The 18,196-nt window shown below is 42.4% G+C and overlaps 2 protein-coding genes across 3 annotated transcripts; both read right to left on the bottom strand.

The window, feature by feature from the left end:
- Positions 1-1,401: 1,401 nt before the first annotated feature.
- Positions 1,402-2,940, bottom strand: LOC129599161 (A disintegrin and metalloproteinase with thrombospondin motifs 4-like). The gene is made up of 4 exons (XM_055497312.1): positions 2,825-2,940; positions 2,409-2,607; positions 2,038-2,142; positions 1,402-1,980 (listed from the first exon to the last, which is right to left on the bottom strand). Exons 2-4 carry the CDS (start codon positions 2,559-2,561, stop codon positions 1,648-1,650), a joined length of 591 nt encoding a protein of 196 aa, XP_055353287.1. The 5' UTR covers positions 2,562-2,607; positions 2,825-2,940; the 3' UTR covers positions 1,402-1,647.
- Positions 2,941-7,317: 4,377 nt separating this feature from the next.
- On the bottom strand, positions 7,318-17,019 carry LOC129599160 (A disintegrin and metalloproteinase with thrombospondin motifs like). 2 transcript variants are annotated; one of them, XM_055497309.1, is made up of 14 exons: positions 16,369-17,019; positions 14,463-14,828; positions 13,117-13,180; positions 11,905-12,209; positions 11,731-11,829; positions 10,790-11,168; positions 9,912-10,141; positions 9,565-9,636; positions 9,235-9,378; positions 9,139-9,154; positions 8,891-9,068; positions 8,408-8,699; positions 8,062-8,166; positions 7,318-8,004 (listed from the first exon to the last, which is right to left on the bottom strand). In XM_055497309.1, the coding sequence occupies exons 2-14, from the start codon at positions 14,553-14,555 to the stop codon at positions 7,672-7,674; spliced, it is 2,310 nt and encodes a 769-aa protein (XP_055353284.1). In that variant the 5' UTR covers positions 14,556-14,828; positions 16,369-17,019; the 3' UTR covers positions 7,318-7,671. The 2 variants fall into 2 exon arrangements, with proteins under 2 accessions (XP_055353284.1, XP_055353286.1); XM_055497311.1 differs by lacking the exon at positions 16,369-17,019 and adding an exon at positions 15,272-15,504.
- Between the last annotated feature and the right edge of the window lie 1,177 nt (positions 17,020-18,196).

Genomic DNA, 18,196 nt, shown 5'->3' with positions numbered 1-18,196 from the left:
AACTTATTGTCATTATTATTGTTGTTTATTAATTATTAATACTTTCATTTCTTATTACTGTTTGTGCTCGTTTTTTGCTAATGAAAATCAAAGTTTATTTCAGCTTCTAAGATAATGTCCTTAATTAAGGCATCCCTCAACATATATTCGAAAAAATTTATTCGAAAAATATTTATATTGATAACTGAATGCAGAATTCTCCGCCTGGAAGCATCTTCTAAAAAAGGATGCAGCAGCGTTTTTTACGAATTTTCATCGAATATTTAAAGGATTAAATAGTGCTCAGCTTATCGAAGGTTTTTAACAGATTTAACGCTGGTGTTTATCAATCTTTTGCTGAAATTTTTTTTCCATATTGCCGTTATCATATTTTCCACGATTTTATTGTTAAGTAGTACAGTAAGTGTACTAAAAATTGTTGACGTGACCTTTTTAAAAAATTGTTGCCACACTCCTCTTTCGGCATACGAACAACTCGGCATGACCTAAAGTGTTGCCGAAAACTTGTTTCTAGTGCCGCATTAGTTAGGATACTAATTATTCTACCGAAATGTCCGTATGCCAGATTGTCTAGCAGACATAATGTTCTCAAAAATTACCGAGAAACAGGAACTGATTGCTTGTTTATAGGATTTCTTTGTCATCGATAGCTATAATTTAAACTAATAAATGTTTTTGGGCGAAACTTTTGGGTGTTTTAAATCGCTTTTAGAAAACAACCGTTCGATGCTACGTTTTTGTAAATGCTGTTTCATGCGAACTGGCAAATGCAAAGATACTCGTATAATCTGAACGAACATGTCGGATTCGCAATGTGTTTATTGTTTCCGCCCTTCGTTATTACTGTAATAGCACTTTCTAATAATATGTTGGTATTTCCTACTGTAGATGTTGCCATGGTATTTTTTTCGCAATAATAACTCATTCCGCCTATTCGACGTTAGTAGTTTCTGATTCAGCCAATAAGCGAAATTCGTTCCGCAAAAGTTTCGTAAATTTGAAACTGAAAACAGCAGTAAACAAAAGTCGTCTTGCCACCCTACAGGAATTTAGACTTTTTTTAAGCTATCGTCGAAAAATCTACGTCGAACGGTGTAGGAGCCTAGGAGGAGATGTTGGGGAAAGAAAACGGCGGAGTAGGAATTGTAATTATAATATACTTCCGACTTAGGCCGACAATGAGAAATTGTTGCCTGAGGTTAAAAAAATGTTTGCGTGCTGTACGTCCGTTGCAGAATTCCTCCTAACGAGGGCAATTGCACTGGTTGCCGCGCTCACGTGCAGCAGTTTCCTAACAACTATGCCGCTGTGCGCATTGTTTCCGGAGTTTTTGCACGATCGTTCTCCAAGCAGTTAGTCTTAATTACATCCCGTCCCGCATCAGATTATCAGGTGACACTGCGTGACAAATCGTACCCCAAAACGGTTTATAAAATATCATGAGCGCAGAGTAATAAACATCGTAAAACCCATGCTAGTATACGCCGTCATCGATCTACCCCAGACAAAATGCCGGTTAAGTACTACTCATTATCACAGGCTTAACAAAAAGAACTATCGCCGTTGCGCACGCGTCGCTCGGCTGAGATTCCACACCAGACACCAGTTCGCTGTTCAGAACTGGATCACCGCGTCCGTTCCTTCCAGTTAGAGTGTGTCGCGCAATCGCGGGCAGAAGATGCGGCGCGCGTTGCAGCAGTAGCGCAGAATATCCCGGTGATCACAGTACGTCGTGCCGGTGACGCGCAGGAACTCCTTACACGGCATTCCGCTGACCCGCACTCCGGGTACGTCGCCTTCGCACACCTCTTCGCGCTCCATACTTTGGCTGTTCAACGCCGGGCCTGGTGGCGTGTCACTGGTGGGTGGGGGCGGGGCTCCGGGGAAGGGTGGACCAGAGGCACCTAGTCCGTTGAAATCGGAACCGGCGCTGCCTGCTTCCGCAGAGTCATCGGTGACGCACACGCCATCACGACAATTCTGCAAAAGGTCACAAATGTTAGTTGGATTGATGGTCGTTAAAAAAAGTGCAGTTACCTTTCCGGTTCCACATGGCGAGCCTTCCGCGGCCGGACGGAAGGCGATGCAGTAACCGGTGTCCTTGTCGTGACAGTATAGCTGAGTGCAAACCCGGGAATCTTTCTGCAAAATAAAGCAGCGACAATGTAAAATTAGTAACATGCTGTTTGTAAAATTAAATATAAAATTAGTAACATGTAAATTTAAATGCAGTGTTTATATTGTCGAAAACTCAGACTAAAGATAATCGTCAAGTTGTACACTGCGGCGGAAATCGGTATTTTAATTTAACAAAATGTTTAATAAATAGTGTTTGTTGAGGACAAATTAAAAACTGCACGCAATTTTCAAATGATGGCATGTAGAAATTTTGAATAAGTAGTTCGTACAAAACAGGCCGTGGTGCCGCGATCCAGTTGGCACTGCCAGTCCAGCGGGATTATTTTCCCCGGGAGCGAGCTGCCCAACCGCAGTCCTGGCATGGGTGCATCAAAGAAACAGGCGGCCTGTGGACGGGAGAGGAAGTGCTTGAACTGCGCCATGGAGCAGGATGACCATTCGAAGCCGTTGACGTTGTGGCGCAGATAACTCATAATAGAAAAGATGCGCAGAGTCAAAACGCGGACTTACATCGAGCATCTGCGACTTACATCGAAGCGAGAAATAGGCGTACCAAGTCTCAATTGGCTGGGCTTCGTTGTAAGTCGCTTTTCGCTCGATGTCTGTCGGTGGGCGTCGACGAAAACCGTTACCAACATGGGCGTACCTTGTAACGGGTCTAAGCGACGCCCAGCGACTTGCAAACTTCGTATTTTTGCGATCTTCATTGGTGGGTCTGCATTTGGAGTTGGATCGAGGCTGCCCACCGCCAATAGCAAAATTCCAAACCACGTGATTGTTTCTCTATACTTTGAGCTTACGGCGACGGTTAAACGATAAAATGATATGGCTTTATATCTTTTGAGTTTTTGGTTCTTGCCTTCTTGTTTGTTTTTGAAATTAAAATTGTAAAAACTGATAACTTTTTCGGCATTACTGATGCATCTACTGTATAGTGCAGGGATGCCTGCATTCTGGGAATCCAGATTGGACTGCGCAAGATGTGTTGGGCCATGTGCGCCCCTGTTTACTGATTACTTGTTGCTTGGTTATTGCTCAATTTACTTTTGATCCCATTGACTAGCGTATTACAAATTGATTCCGACTTGCCAAAAGGTTCGCAAATCCTTGTGGCTGTCTCTAACAATTTGTGGTATACTTGTCATGTAGAAGTAGAACTGCCGTCGTATCGCAGGGAACCCTGCGCGCTGGCTACCCAGCTGCTGGTGCTGTTTACAATAAACCCCGTTCTGTGCTTGATTTCTTAATCTAATTTAATACCCGACTTCGACTAATATTGCTGGACAGCCTTCCATCGTAAGTCAGAAATTAATTTTTGATATCATGTTAATTAGCAAAGTATGAGTCGAATGATCTGTTGGTCGCATAAATGTAATTCTGATTTTTCATCTGTATTTTACGAAAGAAGATTGTATACATGCTTAACCATGTGGCGGGTTCCCGCTTTGATCTGGCTACCCAGAAGTTTTGTTAACCGCAGTCTTTTTATTTATTTTAGCGGAAAAGAATTTTACGCAGCAGCGATACTCAAGCGCATCTTGTTTCAACAGGCTATATTTTTAGAAATTCAAATGTGGTGATACAATTTAGAAGCATAATGTCTGCACGCATAATGTCAGTCCGTATGTCATGACAGTTTTGCGCATGCGGTCGAGTTTAGCCCGTACATACATACATGCAAGACGTGTAAACGGGCGCGGTTTTGCGTTCGATGTCTGTATGTCAAGGTTAAAAAACGTTGTAAGTCCGCGTTTGAACTTTGCGAATTTTATATAATGTAGCCGTCGTACCAGCTACACGCTTCCGCGCCCGGCCATCATATTACTTAATTGCAGTTGGTGGGATTGAGCAGTTAGTCTTATCTGCCGAGCAGCAAATGCAAGACGACATCATCGTCTTACCAATGCCCAACCTGCCGCCACTAGATCCCAGCATTGTTCGCACAACCGTTGGCCGATCGGCTGTATTTTCCTGTAATCCTCCTACGCGAGGAACGGACGCTGGTGCGCAACATATTATCTGGAGGCATCAGAACGTCACGATTTATACTGACCACACGTTGCCGGCTTTCACGACCTTTAACTATGCCCGACACGAGGATAACAGCAGCCATTATTTGTCCATACACAACGTTACCACGCTGGCCGCTGGAGTGGTACGGTGTTTCCACTACTATCACGACGAAATGTTTCTCCTAAAGCATTACAGACTACAGACACGACCCAGAGCGGCGGAGGTCTCCGTTGGCCGGCTGCAGAATGTGACCTCTACGTTCTCGGAGGCATCCATCACCTGCAGCGCACACCCTGACTGTAGCTGTAGCTTGTTCTTCCGGAAGTCGTACTTCATGTGGAAGTTTGATGGAAAGTTTGCCATGATGCCAGAGAATCTCGAGCATTACCTGAAGCAGCTCTTTGATTCCAAGAACTTTCCATATGGAGTCGTCAAGTTTGCGGATACGGGGCGCTGCGTGATACTAGCTGACAAAGCACAAGGAACGCCGTGTGTCTCAACGTTAACAGTATACATGGCACGTGACACCAAGCGTTTGCCGACGATTGTAGAATGCTGGGCACTGCCTGACCGCAATGTTAATGAATGGTACGTCCAAAAGGCGTATATCAGTTTTGTTTAACTAATTATCTTACCTTAAACGGCATTCGGATGAAAGTGTACAGTCTTTGTGGTACGTTCTTTTTCTCTTCTTGGAACACGATTGCTTACAATGTGCCGTAGATCTCAATTATTTCATTATGACGGTTGCAACTGGATTGTGATAACAATAGTAATGTAGCACAGTAACATTTGATAATTAACGTCACTTCTGCAGAGTTCTGTATGGTCAGCTCGTGTTGTGGCTTCTCTAACGCTCGAATCTCACGAAACGCCATTCCGCTGAGTAGTAAAAAGCACAACGCGGAATTTGCTAATCATATCGATCGTTCAAAGAAAATAAATGATATTCCACTTGTGGAATGGCCGGTATTTTGTTATAATGATTATACAAAAATAACAAAATAATATCATGTGTACTAAAACAATCCAAATGTATACAAAACCAGCGCAGATGCCGCAGTTATATTACACCTTCAATCGGAAACAGCATACTCACTGCTGGAATGCTATAAACCGAAGTAAATACTGCAGTAATTAGAAACCATGATCCGGCTATTGGTTCTGGTGTACAGCTGCAAAAGATCGATAGAAGGTTGGTTACCTATAATCCGATTATGAGAAGTTGCCGCATGTTGTCGCAGAAAAAAGTCTTACCGTGCTGGTGCTGTACCCGTACAGATACTTCTTTTTCGGACACTGCAAGTATGAGAAATGAAACTGACCGCAGCGCTGGCGCACATTTCCATCCGGCAATTCCACCGCCGGCAATTCCACCGCGGGTGGCGCCCGGCAATTCCACCGCTGTGCCGGTGCGCTAGTTTCCAACTTTCCGGTCCTCCAGCAAAATAATGACAGTAACAGGTATAACACACAGTGGTGCGCACACCTTTCGTTGAATTCATCGATCTTCTGGATTAACATGGAATAACTTTCACGCTTATTGCAAATCGAGTAACCTGATTAGAGCCGGCACCTGTTTTCAATCGATACAGCTGCATCTCGGGCCGCAATAATTTTTCCAGTATTCGAAATACGAAGAGGTGCTAATCCAAAATTAAGAAATAATACCAGTCTCTCTGAAATGCAAGCTTGTCAAAAGTAACGCCATTGAATTTTAGGCTTTGCATGAATCGATGGTCGACGATGGATAACAGTTACAGCAGATATAAATACTATTCTGCAGCAGAGGAAAATCTAAGCACTACTTAATAACAGTAACAATGAAAATAATAATAATTAATTGTGTAATTACCACACCAGCAGTCTGTTTTTACTACGTCAAGTGACATAACCATAACGGGTTATAATGGCCAAAATTGTTACCCTTTCGGCGACGGAGGTAGATTGTAGGCATTACCCTTTCCTGAGCTTCATTAGGTTGGGCAAAAATAACGGACGACGACCGTTTGCTGTTGGGGGATTCGTTCGTCGCCGTGCACGTGGCTGCGGTCTGGACGATTTTACGACCATTGGCTGAGGCGGCGGGGACGCTCAGTCCGTCCGTGTTGTGTGTCAGAATGGAAATTAGAAGCAGAATTATCAAATCATTAAGCCGTACTTCTGATATCCAGCCTGGCAATATACACGGCTACGCTGCCGAGCGTCGTGGCGATAACCGGTACAACGGCAACATCACAACTGACGCGCCAGCTCGTTGACTGTCCACTAACGTCGATCGTTCGTTCCATAAATCGGTTGTGTTGCGTTTTTCTGCGGTTGTGTTGCGTTTTTCTGCGTTTAACAGCTGCAGTTGTACTGACAAATGCCACACAACCGATTCTTGGGAATGCAGTCGTGGAACTGAATTGACCGAATTACCGAACTGTTGAAATGTGCATTTCAGCAGTTCCATAAAGCAGTTATTCTGGTCCTCCAGTGCCTGCGTTCGTAATAGCAGCGGCTGCGTAACAGTCAAAAGTAACCAAAGTTTCAATGGATTCCATGGATAATATTCAATCACTGCCAGCTACTCGTAGCGCTCGTAGTGAAGAAGCGCTCGTAGTGAAATAATGCAGGGCGCAGGAGTTGTTCATAAAATTTTCTTGGGGACCCTTTTTCGTATTAGGCATGCATAGATGTCATTTCTGAACAAATACTGCAGCTGCAGTCCGCCTTTATAGCGGCAATATTGAATATTCTACGCACATTCTACTACAAATTCTGTACTGTTTGAATGCTATCAACATCAACGGTCTCATCCCGGTGTAGCTTCTTTGTGCGACCGCAAAGGATCGCATCCAGGAATCGATAAAAGGCTACAGTCATATAGTGCGACTATGAGAAATCGTCTCCGCAAGTCACAAAACAAGTAATGCCGTGCTGAATTTGTACATCTACGTACAGAGAATTAGAGACATTCTCCAAATGAAAGCAATTACACTGACTGCAGCGCCATTTTACAGCCGCATGTTCCTGTATCCCGGACATTGCGCCGCTGTGCGCTAGTTTCCCACATTCCCGGTACTCCAGTAAATCATAAAAACTATAGGGATCGTCATAGTCGTTTACGTAATTTACCGCGCACTGACCCACACACCTTCCGTTAATCATCCACATTCTGGATTAACGTACAACAAACTTTCTTTAGCAAAGTAAAGGCTGTCGGCGCAGTATTACACTATGCTGTTTCGCACGACCTTTCTCTACATAATTATTGGTAGTTACTTTCCCGTCCCGCATTACATGATCAGGTGGCACTGTGCCACAAATCTTGCACAAACCGTTTTACAAATCAGGAGAGCAGAGTAGTTAACATCGTGAAACCCATGTATACACCGATCGACCCAAGATAAAAATGCCGGTTAAGTACTATCCATTATCACAGGCGTAACAAAAAGAACTAATGCCGTTGCGCACGCATCGCTCGGCTGAGATTCCACACCAGTTCGCTTTCCAGACTGTCCGTTCCTTAAAAAGTCAAACTGCGTCGCGTAGTCGCGGGCAGAAGATGCGGCGCGCGTTACAGCAGTAGCGCAGGATATCCCGGTGATCACAGTACGTCGTGCCGGTGACGCGCAGGAACTCCTTACACGGCATTCCACTGACCCGCACTCCGGGTACGTCGCCTTCGCACACCTCTTCGCGCTCCATACTTTGGCTGTTCAGCACCGGGCCTGGTGGCGTGTCGCTGGGGGGTGGGGGCGGGGCTCCCGGGAAGGGCGGACCGGAGGCGCCTAGTCCGTTGAAATCGGAACCGGCGCTGCCTGCTTCCGCGGAGTCATCGGTGACGCACACGCCATCGCGACAATTCTGTAACGGCCAAAAGTGCTAAGAATATTCATCGCCTTTATACCAATGTGCAGTTACCTTTCCGGTTCCACATGGCGAGCCTTCCGCGGCCGGACGGAAGGCAATACAGTAACCGGTGTCCTTGTCGTGGCAGTATAGTTGGGTACACACCCTGGAGTCTTTCTGCAAAATACAGCACCAAGATTGCAAAATTATTTTAAAGTCCATTAAACGTAGTTTTGTAAAAGTAAAATACACTGTTTATATTGTAAAAGGTCAGACTAACGTTAATTGTCAAATACATTGCGGAAACCAGTGTTTTAATTTAGTTAAATGTTTTATAATTAGTGCTTCTGAGAAAAGTCTAACTGCGCGCTATTTGTTAGGGATCGCATGTAGAAGTTTTAAATAAGGTAGTCCGTACAAAACAGGCCGTGGTGCCGCGGTCAAGCCGACATTGCCAGTCCAGCGGGATTATTTTCCCCGGGAGCGAGCTGCCCAACCGCAGTCCTGGCATTGGTGCATCGAACAAGCAGGCGGCTTGTGGACGCGAGAGAAAATGCTTAAACTGGGCCATGGAGCAGGATGACCATTTGAAGCCGTTGACGTTGTGGCGCAGATCGCTCATAATGTAGCCATCGTACCAGCTGCAGGCTTCCGCGCCCGGCCCGCCCAGATACGAGGGCGCCGCTGTGCCGTCATGAACACATCCCAACCTATAGAAGTAAGCAGTAAATTACAGTAAACATGCGAGAATGTAATATAAACGTTGTAGTTCTGACGTAAAACCCACAATTGCCATGCCGCTTGTTCGAATACCGAGTTTTGTAATATTAAAAAAAATCGCCACCCAATGGCAAAATATTCATAGTATTTTGGGAAGGCGAGAAGAAAATTGTCAACTTACAAATGACCGACTTCGTGGGCGGCCACAATTACGCCGCTGAAACCGCCGCTATCCTCCACAATCCCGGCTTTATTCAGCTTTTGTCGGCTCTCATCAACGTGACACGCTCCGCCCACATAAGCAAATCCGGCGGTACCGCGGACGCAAGGTCCTTCGTCGTCCTTCCGCCGGCACATATCTTCATGAACCCACGAAATGCCGGTTAACCAAACTAACCAATCAACGCTTAAACAGTGGCGCATGCTTACCTAATTTTGTGATGACCTACAAAGAAGATTGTACAGCGTCAGTGTACGCACAAGGAACTGTGTGTACTGAAAACAGAATTGACTGCAACGGCTTACCATGGCTAAATCAAATTTGGGTAACATATCCTGCTGCTGGAAGAGATACTTGGCCATATCGGATAGTGCCTGTTTGGAATCGAAGGAATCGTCATCGGGACTGGGCATACGGTTCTCCTCGATGTACGGCATAAATCCCGGATTCTAATATCAGTGCAAAGCGTTCTGTTAATAAAATACTATTAATTTTGTACAACATATAAAGCGCTTGCCCGAACGATGGTCATTTGTCGTCAAATCGAGCCCATAATAAGTAACTTTATCAATAGATAAAAAAAACCGGTACAAATGCAAAAAAATGACGTCTAAAAAGGTCACCAAGGTACGTACTCTGCTGATAATTATTCCCGATAATTGCAAGTGAATTTCCGGAGCGGATAGTACACGATAGCGCAGGTCCACCTTCAAGGAAAAAACACTTCGGTTAATTCGCAAATCGCATATCGCATATGAAAATTATTAGTATTTGTTAGCAATGGCCGTTATATAATACTGTCGGCTTTGGTTTTTCCCGTTTGCGTAAACAGTTGTTTAGGATTCCGCTCGGATTTTACGCAATCCAGTTGTTTTCGAGTAATTAACCAAAATTATGCGCTCACAACAACAGTTCTTGAGCCGGTTCTTTCGATGTAATTACGCTCGTTTTAAACGGTGGTTGGTTAGAGTGGTTTAATTACCGCGTTCCAGAAGGTAGCAAAGTAGCTGGTAATGCGCTTCTCGTTGCCGCCGTGCAGATTGAAGGTGGCATAATCGACCAAGACCAGCACTTCCGGCCAGACCGTCATGCCGCCAAATGGAGCGCGCTTCGAACGCTGCCGCTGCAGTGATTTCGCGCTTGATTTACTGTTCACCGCCGCGCTGTACGGATCCGCCGGTAATTCCACAAACAGCGACTCCGACAACAGCGCTGTAAACATGCCGGCTTTTTTACGCACTGATTGCGGTGGCTACTGGCTAGTTTGACGCCGCGTTGGGTAACCAGCAATTGATTAAGTAATTCTTCAGCGAAATCAATTACTCGCGTTGCAGTTGTTGCATTAAAAATTTTACTTTATTCCGTAGAACGCTGCCTCACAGCCTCAGCAATATTCTGAATGAAGCTAACAGTAATGGAAACTCAAAGTAACTATTATCTTGCTTAAAACAACACTTTTTATATTATTTTTAATACTTTCAATTTTGTAATTATGTTTTTCACGTAGTTACAAGTGTAACATGTTTTTAAAACATTACTGTTTATAAGAAAGCGTGGTTTCAGGCAAAGAACTGGAATTTGCAAAAATATTTACAAAAAAGTAAAAGTATGGGCAAAAAAAAGATAATGTTGTTAAGAAATGTTACTAAAAAAATGGAAAGATCTGAAGACCGAAAATCGATAAATATTATAGTACATAAAAATAAAGAATACTAAATACAGATAAAATTCAATCAAATTCAAATCAATGACCAAAACTCTGATATTAATACAGGATTATTCTTACGTCTATAATGCGCTTATAATAAAGCCAAAAATGTATATATTTTTACCGGCAACCATAGTAAAGTCAATGCTTACCGTAGTCGCTAATGGGATGGTTCTCGCTTTCGCTCATCATAAACCCATCCTCGCTCATGACCGTGTCGCCGTGTTTCGGACTCTTATCCTTCGTGGCCCGTTTGTAGACAATGTGGTAGTGTGTCGTAAATGCGTCCACCGCGGATGCCGCATCGTCCTGCCGGCGCAGTGTTTCCGCCGTGCTGTTGCTCTGACTGCCGGCTTCCTCAGTAGTTAGATTCACCAGGGAATGCGGTGTCGTACTGCTGGAGGCGTTCAGGTTGGCTCGGTCATCGGGATCGTCGCCGATGAAGGCCCCGTCGGCGGTGTCGACGGCAATGACGAATTTCAGCTCTTTCGGGATGGCTTTGATTACGTACTCGTCGCCCAGGACACCGTCCTGAAAGTTGTAAAATTTTTTCAAGCTCAGAAAATTAAGGAGACCCGTTGGAAAGTAATTCAATACGCACTGGAATTTCCTAATTTATATAAAGTTCAATTAGAATTTATTATTTTTAAATTTGAATATAATGTTTTTGAATTTAAACTCAATATTTTTCAAGCGTAAAATACGCAATATTTTATTTAGTCAGTGCGTTGCGTGAAGTTACGTGAAGCTAATGATTATTCAAGAAAACGCGTTCGGACTAAGCGCAATTTTTGGCCCATAAAATTTGTGTATGTCGTGCTTAGTTGAGAAGAAAATTTAAACGATAACATGGCAGCCGGGCTTTGTAATACACAAAAGAGTTATTATTTTCTTAAATCATTGCGAATAAAATTCAGCAAATAAATTTAATATTGTTTTTTTAAATATTTTAAAATAATTATATCACTTTTATATATATATATAAATGGGAAATCGAATATGTTTTGAAAAAGTTAGCAATAAGGTTCTCTCTATCGAAATTTTCGACGCAATTTCCCTATTGAAATTTTCGACGCGCATCGGTAATCCTTACAAGTAGCAGATCATTTTTATCCTTGGACGTCCGTATACTCAACGCAGCCATATTATCAATATCCTGGTACAACGCATCTTGCAACGAGGCCAACGATAACTGCAAAACATTATTCCCAATTATACTCAGCAATCTGGTATATATAACCCAGTTTGCAAAGGTCATCGCGCTTACTTCCGGTGTGGCATCCTGCAGCACCGGTGCGCCGTTGATCATGTCGGCGTAGAACACCTTAGGTGGTCGGGTGGCCGGCAGCTGTAGCGCCTTCTTCAGATTCAAATGGAATTTCTCGTTAAAGGCTTCTAGGATGAGCTTCAGACTGTTCTGCAGTTGGATGATGTTGGCCGGCGTATCGAAGGAACTACTGTTCGAGGCGGGCGGCGTGTCGGTTGTCGGATCGACGGTGTCGGCGGTGGACCGTTTGAAACGGTGAAAGTCATGGTTATCGATGTGCACCGGGGCGACCACGTAGTTTGGCACTGCAGAAATAACATAAATCAAATAAATCGCCCGTTTAATTGATTTTGAAGTTTGCTGAGCGCATTTAGGTTTTAAATTTTATCCGTATGAATTATTCTGAATTTTAGCCCGCTTCACGTAGTCCCTCTTAAATATGCCGGTATTATTATTGCTTTCTACCTTATGTATTTTTATTTATTTGATTAAGAAAATAAGTACTGCAACCGACACGCTAAATGCAGCACGCCGGTTCTGACGCATGAACAGTTGTAGAACAACGGCGCAAGTTGTCGGCCGATTTATTGAAAATCAGCTGCACTAACATGCGCAGTTAAAATAAATAAAACTGCTTTGTATCTCGATTGCTTTAACTTTTTTCGTTTTTTCTCAAAATGCCGAAAAAGAGCTCATGGAAAACTTTCAAAATTGCGTGTATTTTGAAATATTATTGTAAAGTAGTACGTAATTAACCTAGCAAAATAATAAATACTCGATGCTTTCAAAATCTGAATGTTTTTAAATTTTCTTCAAACCCAAAGCTGCTGCAAAACTAACGATATACCTCGTAAAAATAGAAAATAAAAATAGACAAAATCATAAATTAATTTAAGCCTAGATAATATTGTTTTTATAATATATTTTTTTATTTTTACAATAATAGATAATATTATATTCATATATATTTTATATATAAATATTATATAATATATATATTATATATTATATTTTTTACAGTATGACTAGATCGATACGTGTATAACTGGCATTTCTGATGAGTTCAGCAATATGGATTCAAAACCGGACTGAAATCACTGCCCAGCTTTTTGCTGCAGATCTCGTTAAACGTTTTTCAAAGGAATCATTCATAACCGGCAATTATCCCTGACTGGCCGGCGCCATTGTGGTCCATGGGGAGCACTTACATACCTTGATGCGCATGGTCAACGTAGAATATCTCCCGTAAATGCTCCGGCGTCATGCGCTTGTGGATCTGCACAATACACACAACAGCAGCGTCAGTAATACGTTATAACACGTTATTACACACCAGCCGCGGCTAATCGCGTCACGGCAGTTGACACCTTTTATTAAGGCCGCTTATTATACAACGCTGCCTCGCACGTCCAACGGAAATGGCTTCCAATGGAAAAAATGCCCAAGAAAGTAGAGTTTGAAAGAAGGGCGTGCCGGCGATGGCGAAGTATGTGTCTGACTTTTGACTACTACTGTGTAATGTATATGTACACATATATAAAGTATACAGGGTAATTTAGCGCATTATAAGCTGGTTATCAACGGGAAATTAATGGTGCTACCTGGTCAGGGCTAAGGGTAGGAAGTCGATATATGCCTTTGCACCTGCGCACCACTTGAATGTTACCGATTTAGACTTTGGATTATTAGCTCAGCGTTAAACAGCGATAAATGCCCAACCGTTTTCTTATTAAATATATTTTATCAAGTATAACTGAACCATACACAATTCGAAAATAATTAAAACACCTAACAAATTAATTTTTCTTGCTATTAAAATTAAACAACCTGTTTATTAGCTGCATGAAAATTTTAAATTCTGCTTTATCGCAAATAAATGTCTTGCAATGCAGTCACAGTCAGCTTTTTTTTATTTTCCAGATTCGATATTTTTATTAAAGTAATGCTTAGTGAACTAATATTTATAAATTTTTTGTTGCATTCCGGAAATTAATTACAGTCTATTATTGTCTTTTATTTTTTTAATAAGATCTGATATAAGTTTTTTAATTTTTTCTCATTTTAAATTGGAAAATTATGGCTGTCATCCGGTGCAACAAACTAAAGATAAAATTAATCATAAGAATAATACATGATCGTATAAAAATTTGCGCGCATATATGAATGCGTGGGATTTTATGAATTCAGGGCGATGATCAAGGATGCCGGTTTAAACGGTAAAGACTTCTAAACTGAAAAGTAAAACAATGAACATGGCTGTTCCACGCATACATTTGCCTACACCGGTAGATTTCTCAGCTGCAGAGCACCATGGTTCCGAACCGATAATTAAGTAATCCAGTCAGTCGGTCAGTCAACGGCATTCACACTGCGCAATGAGCCGTATCCCCTATCAAATCTCTCTCATACACACAACCAACAACATCCACCTCGGAACGTTTTTTCCCTCAAAATCAGGCCAGCACTGCACGCATCTTTTTCTTGACAAACGACCCAACCTGTTCTCTCTAGCTGTTTTTACCTTTAAACAATTTATTTTCGAAACAATTTAATCGTACCTCAGCGTTGATGGGGAATCCGGCGATGAGGAGAAGAAGTGCGACGATGACGTCACAGCGGTCAGTCTTGCGGCGGAACTTCCGGTAGGACATTGTAGAGAAAAGCGACGGACGCCGGTCGGGGTCGGGGTGTATGGAGGCGAGATTGGCAAGGAACAACCGTGAATTGGCCGCGGACGTCCTGGGTAAATATGCCGATCGAGCGGTAAGAATGAGCAGCGAGACGAGCGAGCGCCGGCTATATGGGCACTAGTGCCGCGCACGCCGGAAGAGTGACGCTCGCGCGAGGAACATGCTGCCCGGTGCGAGGGAGGGACACTGGTCAGCGGAGTGCCGGTAGTGTGCGGCGCTTCAGGACATCTTCACCTGCAAACATTTATACATATAAAAATAATCCAGACAGTTATTTTTACAAATACATGTATAAAAGCTTATATAAGAGTATATATAAGAATAACCACATTTGCTACAATAACATATGCCTATTTTCACGGGGGAAATTACTAGTATTACACAGTAATTCTCTCTCTAAAAAACGAACAAAAAATGTACAAAACTCTGGAAAAATTCAGCGCCGAGAAGAAGACTCCGTTTAAAAAAAGGCCAATTTTACTTTGCAAATGAGAAAGCTCACATGTTATGCGATTAGCACCATTCATTTAAAACCCCTGATAAATTTATCCAACTAAATTAACCGTTTGATTTGCTGGAAACAAGATCAGCGACAAATTTCGCTAACTGGAAAAAGTCAGATGGCTTATAAAATAAAAATGCTAAATGTTATAATTTTTAGAGCCTGTTTAACGTACCGTAAAAAATGTAGATTGGTAATTTTCCTAAAACTCGATACGGCCAACGGATGATAAGAATTACTGAGAAAATGCGGGCACAAACTAGCACAGATTCCAAGGCCCAAGCACTGCTAAAATCCAAAGAAAACCGACAGACAAAATTACCGGTTTCTCGAAGAACACCAGATGGACTGGGGTAATCTTTTAAAAATCATAAAAATTCAAATTTGGCTTCTGCCGCTGCTCGAACACCCGGCACACAGAGAGAAAAGAGATTATCCAGATTGGAAATAAATTATTTGAGTTTTATAGCTGATGCTGTTTCGCTCATTGACCTGACTCTGAGAGACTACACGGCGCTGGATATTTGTACACGGCTAACAGCGCGTTATAATATATAGTGTACAAACACAGCGGATGGGGAAATGATTTTTGTATATTATTCGCATTACCACCTTGATACACAGTCAAATATACGCCCTGTTCTACATTTTAGAGCGTGGGTGGTGTAGTCAATTTGGCTATATTGACCAACGTACACACACAGCATCACACGCGGATGGAAATTATGATTAAGCCGGGCCAATTATACGTGTGTGTGCTAAGTGTATCGGAAGTTTTTGGACGCACGGGTATTAACGAGATACTCACCCCCGGCAGTGCCGCCTAAAGCGGTCAAACGGCATCCCGCTAATCCGGAAGAGCAAATGGATTTATTATTATTATGTACATTGGGCTAATCTACGGGAAATGTCCGCGGGAAAAAAATTAAATTTTCTTTTATAAGTTAGAAAAATTATACGAGTATATTTGAAATGTTCAGCAAATTTTTGGTAGTTTATTTAATTCATACAGAACTGTGTCGCCAGAATTTCGTGTACTGTATTAATGAACGCAATTTTTCAAAAATCATATTAACTACCAAATTATTAAGTCAAGATAGCTCCATTTAATTTTCAAAAAACAGTGCGATAATTACTGCTTCAATTATTACCATGCAAGTAAAACCAATTATTGCAATTAAACGGATACCAATAAAAATAAATTAATGAGAAATAACAAAGACGATTTTTTTTAAAAAATGCTTGCGTTGTCGACTACAAACTGTCGACTACCTGGAGAAAAATAATCATATAAAAATTCCTTTCAGTTCCATATTCCAAAATATTCCGAAATTTCCTTCCAAATTCGAGAATAATGAGCAACAAAATATTTCCGGTTGATTAAGCGATCAAAATGACGTTGATTGATGATAAATCAATACCACTCCACCGCGATGATGCGCCAATCTTCCGGAAAAACAAGGGAGCACCAAATTTCCCAGCAATCGCCGACGTACCAGCATCCACACACAGCGCACAGCGCTCACGGTTAATGCAAATGTTCCGGCAGTTTAAAAAAGAGTATCTGTGCAACCGGTTTAATCAGGACATGACACGGTGTGAGCGTCTGTGTGTACACTACAAATTAAAACAACATCGAATGGTGTACTAGCCGCTAGTGTAGCGGTTGCCGCGTTTAATCCGGTCAGGTCATCATTCTGCAACGCAACATAAACAAATCACCGTCTAGCCAATCCAATGGCGCGCGTACTACTGCGTATCAAACCGGGTTGTCTGCACAGCGCGATTAATACACAACCGGTCCGCGCCACGATCCAGTTTCCCGGAAGCGAAAGAATTGGAATAACGGGAGCGACGAGTACCTCACTGCACCGTCTAATTACACGCGATAAATTACACTGAAATGAAGACAGACGCCGGAAGATGGTGCTATGTATTTAGAGCATGGCTAAGTTGGTTCGAGTATAATAGCGCGGACGGCCAGAGTGATGGTAAGGAGAGAGAGAGCGACTTGTCCGTCGATGCGATATACACCGCTGGTCATTGGATGGACGCGCTGATTGGCTATCGATGCCGGACGCGCGATCGGCTTTAGTACCTGCGCTTTCAACAAGCCGTCAAATACTGTCACGCTGCCGGAAGAGAGACGCTAGAATTATGCCGATTGATGCTTTAAATAATATCCGACGACGCTAATTGCAATCTCCGAGTGCCGTGCCGGTGTCTTCTGAACTTTAAAGGAGGATTTGTGTTGAGGTGCTATTCGATACAGAAATTTGGTTACGCGGATATATAGGCCGGTAGTGTGTGTGTGTGTGTGTGCACTCGAAATTAGCGGCGAATTAATTGCGTTCGTTGGTCATTATAGGGTGTGCAGCGGATCACTGGCGTCCGATGTCTGAACTTCCAGGTTCCGGCGGAGAAATAATTATGTCAATTTTTTTTTACAGCAGCAGAAATAATAAATTATTTTTTAAAAGCAGTAACGTCATTTTTCAAAAACTTGTTCGTTTTTTCCCAACAGATGAAATAAAATAATTATCTCATTTTTACGTCGGTTGAGCTTTTACCGAAATGTTTTCCCGATTTTAAAAACACAGAATTTCTGAGCGAATATTTGTGTGCATATATAAAAAACTGGCACCTTTTTATAAAAAAGACAAGCAAATTTTTCAGTCGTAAAGAAGTGCTTTAATTAAGGAGCCCGGCGAAAACATTCATGTTAGAGTACTTCTGTTTATCATTAGGCAAGTTCGTTATTATGATTTTCCTTGACCAATGGTCATCTCTCCGCCAAGTGCTTTTCCTTCGAACGGCGAAATTTCGCGGCTAAACGAATCGTTTAAACCTACAGCTGATTGGATCGGAAAACTAACTAAATGGAATTTGCAAGTGCTTAACGGGTCAATAGCAAGGAGAACCCGTATGGCGCTCTTCATAACAATATGCACCGGTGGACGCTGCATATAACGCTACCTAATGGTAGTGCTTGTACGAGCGGGGGTGCGCAGCGCTGCACTTGTTTATGCTCACTGCTCAGATTGTCAAATGATGTGTGTGTCTGTGTGATGTGTGTTTTAAAGCGAAGAAAATGGATAAA

The sequence above is a fragment of the Paramacrobiotus metropolitanus genome, unplaced genomic scaffold (assembly GCF_019649055.1).
Source record: "Paramacrobiotus metropolitanus isolate TYO unplaced genomic scaffold, Prichtersi_v1.0 Parri_scaffold0000139, whole genome shotgun sequence".
NCBI classification, from domain to species: Eukaryota; Metazoa; Tardigrada; class Eutardigrada; order Parachela; family Macrobiotidae; genus Paramacrobiotus; species Paramacrobiotus metropolitanus.
Note: the sequence above shows the minus strand (reverse complement) of the source record. Positions and strands in the feature narration are given on the sequence as shown.